We start from the raw sequence: 6,000 nt of genomic DNA on the forward strand, positions 1-6,000 counted from the left end.
GTGTGTCTGAAATGCCCAGTATGGGGAGCTGTTATTTGTGTAACAGCTCTTAGTACTATTGAGATAAATTTTTAATTTTCCAAAACAAGCTTTATAAAGATAAACTAACAAGCATAGAAGCAGCCAGACTTTTAAAGTATAGGTTTCTGGTCCTAAAGTGCTTTATTTATATTTAATAAAATAAAATAAATCTTTACGTGCCTATAACAATAGATTATTACCTGCTGTCCTTTTCTTCTTTCCTGAGGAGGCGCTGAAGTCAGATCCTGAGGATGGAAGATGGGTGTCATGCCCACCCATCCACTGCCCACATTCCCTTCCACGTCCCCCTGTCGTCACCAAAGTCCAATTATCCAGATCTTCTCTCATTCCAGAGCTCATAAACCAAGTCAGAAACCATTAAGTAGCTTAATGTCCTCCACTGAAGTAAACACTGTGAACTCATGTGTCTTTTGCTTCTCTAACCTGCCTAGGAGAACCCTGCCCGCCATTATTGTCTTAGCTTGAAATCTCAGTCACCCTCAACTCATCTCTTAATTTGTTCCACACAGCACTCTGTCCTCTCTTCTCACTGGTATCTCTCAAGTCTGAGTCCTCATCACCTACTGTGTTACTGTGGGTTCATAATTCATTGCCAAACTATTTTAGAATGGCTAACCAGTTCTCTTAAAATATCCATCAAATTCTCGTTACTCCCTGCTCTCTGCTCCTTCTGTCACCTGGCAGATCATTGCCCAACCCTGCAACTGACCATTTCTGATTAAATCCCATCCTTCCTTCTCATATCATGTTGGATTAACAGTCAACCTCCTAGAAAAAAAGTTTTGCCACTTTTTGCCTATGAAATCTTGTTGTCCAAAACAGCTTAAATGTCACTCTTTCCTGGTCACTGCAGCTAACCATGACTTTACTTCGAGCCCTCCTAACAGGGTCTGTACTTTGTGTTACTGCTTGTCATTAGTATGGCACTGATGAACCCTGTTCCTCTTAGGGATAGGGAAAGTGTCTTTTTAAATTCCACATCTAGTCATTAGTACAGTATCTTTTATATACATATATATGTTCCACAAATTTGTGTTGAATTAGAAATTAAATGATTACATTTCTACTGTGATTTACAATTTTAATTTATAGTGGTTATGAAATTAATAATGTTATTTGACTTCTTTCCATTGATTTCTAGGTTAGAAATGCTTATTTGAAATAGAGCTTCTATTTATAATTAAATGATTTTTGTTCACAGTTTCCATTTCAATGTTTATTGTCAGTACTTTTAAAAAGCCTAGCTTATTTGATGCTTTGAGTAAAATAACTACTTTTCCATTTTGTATGCAGAAATATGACCAACTTCAAGAACATCTCAATTCTGCGGATTATTTTCAGGATGAGAAGTTTGACTGAATTATATCCCATTTCCTTCAGAGAAGATTTTATAAATTCCTGTAAATGTAACAATCATGAGTCATGTTTCTTTGTATCATGTGACATATGGATTGTATATTATGTGTATCTTCATGACTAAATAAATATTTACATGTTGATCTAAATTCGCATGAAATGTCACTGTATGGTCTAATACAACTTTTATCTATGTACATGGAAAACATAGCCCTATGATTTTAACGTTCATGAATGTATTTTAAATGTAGGTAACAATGCCTCATGAGCATCAAGTGAATGAGCTGCTATGTCCGATCAGTTTAGTAGAGATATGCTGTATTTAAAATGTATTCAAACTGACCTGGAGATGGTTCATTCCACATAGTATTTGCCTTACAAGCACGAGGTCCTGAGTCAATCCTCAGAATCGTGGCTTTTTTTTTTTTTTTTTTTTAAAGCAAGGCCTGGAGACATGTACTTGGAATCTGAACACCGTCTGTAACTCCAATTCCAGGGGATCCAACACTTTCTTCTGACCTACACTCCTACACATAAAAAATAAAAATAATAACATTTTTAAAAAAGAATGACACCCAAGGTCATCCTGTGACTGCCATGTGCACACGCATGCACACACACATATGTGCAGATGCACACACGCACCTGCATGTATGCTATATATATGCATGTATATGCGTATATACTCATGCCTATATGTACTTATTGTTGCATCCTTTGGCAGTATTAAACACCACTGATAAATGTCTCATGTCTGCACAATCTGGGAGCCATGGAAGAAGCCTCAGACTGTCCATTCCGTCTCCTCACCTCAGAATCAGACCATAGCTTATCCACTCCAGTGGAGGACTTCTGTTTTCTAAGGATTCCCTTATAAATAGATGTCAGGTGTCCCCCAGAGTCTTGGAAGTCCTCACATTCAAGAAAAATTTCATGATGCATGTTTTCATTCTTTATAATGTTCTTGTGTCTTTCCAGTTTTATCTAGAAGCTGTTAATGATTGAGATGTATTTTATTTTTACTCATAATTTTTATGTAAACATACATTTATATTCCAGTCTGGATATCTTAGAGACAAGTTCCACCAAAGACGCTTTAAAAGCATATTTTTGTGCCTACGTTACTTTGCACATCTAGATTTTTTCCATAATACAATAAAGTCAAACGGTTACATAGTAAACAAATGGACTCTGTGTATTCTCTATCTTTAATTCTTAAAGGTGGTGTTCTTGTAAGATCTATTCTCTGGAGTTTTGTACCTTTTCCTTACTGAAAGTGTTGCCGAACTTAGCTAACTTCATCCATTATGTGATTCATGGTGTGGACCTCAGTGTGTACATTACAGAAAACTACATATTATCAACTCCTCACATGGAGATGAGTTAACATTTTCTGTAGTATGTTTCCTATAATTTTTCCCTCTTGTTCTTTAAGGCCAACTCATACAGAAACACCCAAAAAGTGTCAAGGATGCTGAGTGTCCTAGTTTGCTTTTAATTTCTATGACAAAACACTCTGCCCAATACCAACTTGGGGAGAAATGGGTATATTTGGCTTACATCTCCTGGGTCACAGTTCATCAGGAGGGAGCTCAAGGTGTTAAGGGCAGGAACCTGGAGGCAGGGACTGGAACACAGGCCATGGAGGAATGCTGCTCACAGGCTTGCTCCCCTGGCCTACACTCAAACTGCTTTGTTACACAATACAGGCCCACCTGCCCAGGGGTGGCACCACCCACAGTGGGCTGGGCCCTCACACTCACTCAACAATCAAGAAAATGCCCCACAAACATGACCACAGGCCAGTCCAATGGAGGCACTTCCCCAGCTGAGGCTCTCTCAACCCAGGTATGCCAAGTTGACAACTAAAGTTATCCAGCATACTAAGACAGATGTTTAATGAGGAGAGCATACATAGTTTTCAAGTGTGAACTGTCTGTATTCATATTTCTCTGACACATGGAGAAATATTCCTTAACAGTTCAGAGAAAGAAATGAAGACATGGTCAAAGGTGAAGATGAAAAGAGGGAGGGGGACAGGAGAGCAAGTAGAGTCAGGGTTCAAGACCATTGGTGACTTGTACTGAAGAAGACAGAGGAGGAGGGAAGAGAATGATCCCTACGGTGTGTCTAGAACCTGGGAAGCATCGCTACCTACATGTGATTCACTCGTACTAACTGTAAAGGAAAATGGTTCTAACCAAGAAGTTTGACAATCTTTATTTTCATAACATGCAGTTAATTTGTAAGGTGAAAGCACTAGTAATTTCAGGGATTTGTGACGGTAGCTGACCCGGTTCCTAAGTCAGCCCACTAAGGATTTGAAGCACTTTCCTAATAAGAGCGACATTATTGATCAAAATGTTTGCAGGTCTCAAGTCTGAAGTTGCTACAGCCAAATGTGGTACTCCAGGAGGTGTTTGAAGCCAAGGATCTTTGAGGTGTTTGCTAACAGCGAAAGAATTGGTGAAAGTTACATGCTATAGTGAAAAATAGCATGAACCAAGGAACCAAAAGAAAGCAAGCTTTAAGACGATAAATATAGAGCCGAAATAAAAATAGAATTAACCATAAATATAGAGCTGAAACAAAAATAGAATTAACCATTTCTAGTCTTAGACATTGTATTTTATCACCGTGATCAATGTTGTTTCAATAATAGCACTAAAATTAGCTTCAAGCTTCTGTGTCTCCCAGGGCATTACACATGACTGAACTTTCTGGTTGTGAACAGTTAGTACCATGGCATTAGTGACGTTGGTGTTAGGTAGCTGTGGGTAGCAGAGATGCTGAGAAGGAAATAGGCCAAAGTAAAATATGCTTGCAATAATTCATAGGGTTAGACAGAGGCTAGAGGATTATGAGAGAGGACACAAGCCAGACAAGAAGAATTAGGGGAAAAAGAAATGACTCTTTTATAGGCAAGACTCTTTTAACTCCTGACTTGTATGTGCTCACTACTCCTTTGAGAGTGCTATAGGAGTGCTGAGACTCCAGAGCATTGATTGAAGGATAGTTGCATCCCTTGAGCTGGGCCTGCCTGTGATCCCATCCACACTTGATATTAAGGCAGGAAACCCTAGGATTGAGAGAGCATGGGTTTGAAGAGAGTTCTGGTCTCATACATCCTAGTTACATGAAGTGGAACAAGTAATTTTGATAAGACTCGGTTACCTCATACGTGAGGAACCAGGTGAAGTTGGTAACAGTCCTCTAGGGTAGTTGGTGTATTAAGGGAGGCCATGGTTGGGATGTCTAAAGGTACATGTGTACAAGACACTCTAAAAGAGCATCCTATACCACTAGAGCATAGTGTGGAAGTCTGTTTCTTTAATAACTGCTTCCAAAGCTTTTAATGTATGTTCATGTCAAAAATATAAATGGATTTCTGTGTTAATCACCATCTGCTGCAACTCTGCTGAGAGTTGAGAGATGCATTAATCTATGGGTTTAACAGTAACTCATTCAGAGTCACTTTAATGCTATATCTATTTAGCAGAATAATAGTATTAGATTCTCCCCATGGCCTGTGGCCCATCTAGCCACATGTTCCTAGGCCTGATATCAATATCAGGTATCAGCTGTGTCTTATGAAGACCTTAACTCCAATTAGAAACTGGTTGGTCACTTCCATAATATTTGTGCCACTATTACACCAGAGGTCATGGCGTGCCAGGCCAGTTGTTGAAGCACAGGAATTTAGAGCAAGGTAAGGTTAATGATTAATTTTTCTCTCCTGGTAGTATGCATAGCACCTTCCAGCACTACGGAAGCTATCCGTAGAGATGAAGCTTTGATGTCAGCACCAGATTGATTTTTTCTTGTTTGTTACACAGTTCATGTATGTAGTGTCTACAGCAATAGGGTCTTAATGCAAAGTTCTGGTGGGTATCCAAGAGTAGGGGCCATAGCCGGTAGTATTTGAGTCTATGGGATCCCTGGTCAACAGCTTCAAAAGAAGTCATCCATCCCTGTCATTGGGCTTTTGCTTTGCTAGCCTTGGTGTCTGGAAGGGGCAATGTCCCCCTGTTACAAAGTAGCTCCTTTTAATCTGTTTATACTGAATATGTATATACTTTAAGCCACTCCTATAGTGGTAGATTTCCATTGTGCTTTTTCTAAAGGCCTTAGTTATCCCTCCCCATCCCTCCTCTGCTCTACTTTCCTATTCCGCACCCCATTTAACCATTTCTGTTCTATTTTTCCCCTTTCCCCTCCCATGAACATAGCCTCCCTCCTCCCCTTGGAACTTTGCTTCCTGATCCCTGGATTTTCCAGTTGAAACCAGTATCTAAGGATGCAAAGACAGTACCCAGCTATGAGAGAGAACATGTGATGTTTGTCTTTCTGAGTCTGGGTTACTTTACTCGGGATGATTGTTTCCAGCTCCATTTACCTGCGAATTTCATAATTTGGGGGGACTTTTTTTGACAGTAAATAATATTCCTTGTATAAATGTACCATACTTTCACAACCCATACGTCAGTTGTTGTACATCCAGGTTGTTTCCGTTTCCTGGCTATTGTGAAAAAGGCACAATGAACATGGATGAACAAGTATTTCTGTAGTAGATGCCCAACAGTGGTATGTCTGGGTCATATG

General features: G+C 39.4%; 1 protein-coding gene across 4 annotated transcripts in view; it reads left to right on the top strand.

Annotated features, from left to right (window-relative positions):
• Ccdc82 (coiled-coil domain containing 82) overlaps positions 1-1,832 on the top strand; it is a 28,937-nt gene extending 27,105 nt beyond the window's left edge. For all 4 annotated transcript variants that reach the window (XM_017802654.2, XM_029554899.1, XM_017802655.2 and 1 more), the window contains exon 8: positions 1,336-1,832. In XM_017802654.2, coding sequence (XP_017658143.1) covers positions 1,336-1,522 — 187 coding nt within the window. In that variant the 3' untranslated portion in view covers positions 1,523-1,832. The remainder of the gene's footprint in view (positions 1-1,335) is intronic.
• The last annotated feature ends 4,168 nt before the right edge of the window (positions 1,833-6,000 follow it).

The sequence above is a fragment of the Nannospalax galili genome, unplaced genomic scaffold (assembly GCF_000622305.1).
Source record: "Nannospalax galili isolate Female #2095 unplaced genomic scaffold, S.galili_v1.0 scaffold1185, whole genome shotgun sequence".
Lineage (NCBI taxonomy): Eukaryota > Metazoa > Chordata > Mammalia > Rodentia > Spalacidae > Nannospalax > Nannospalax galili.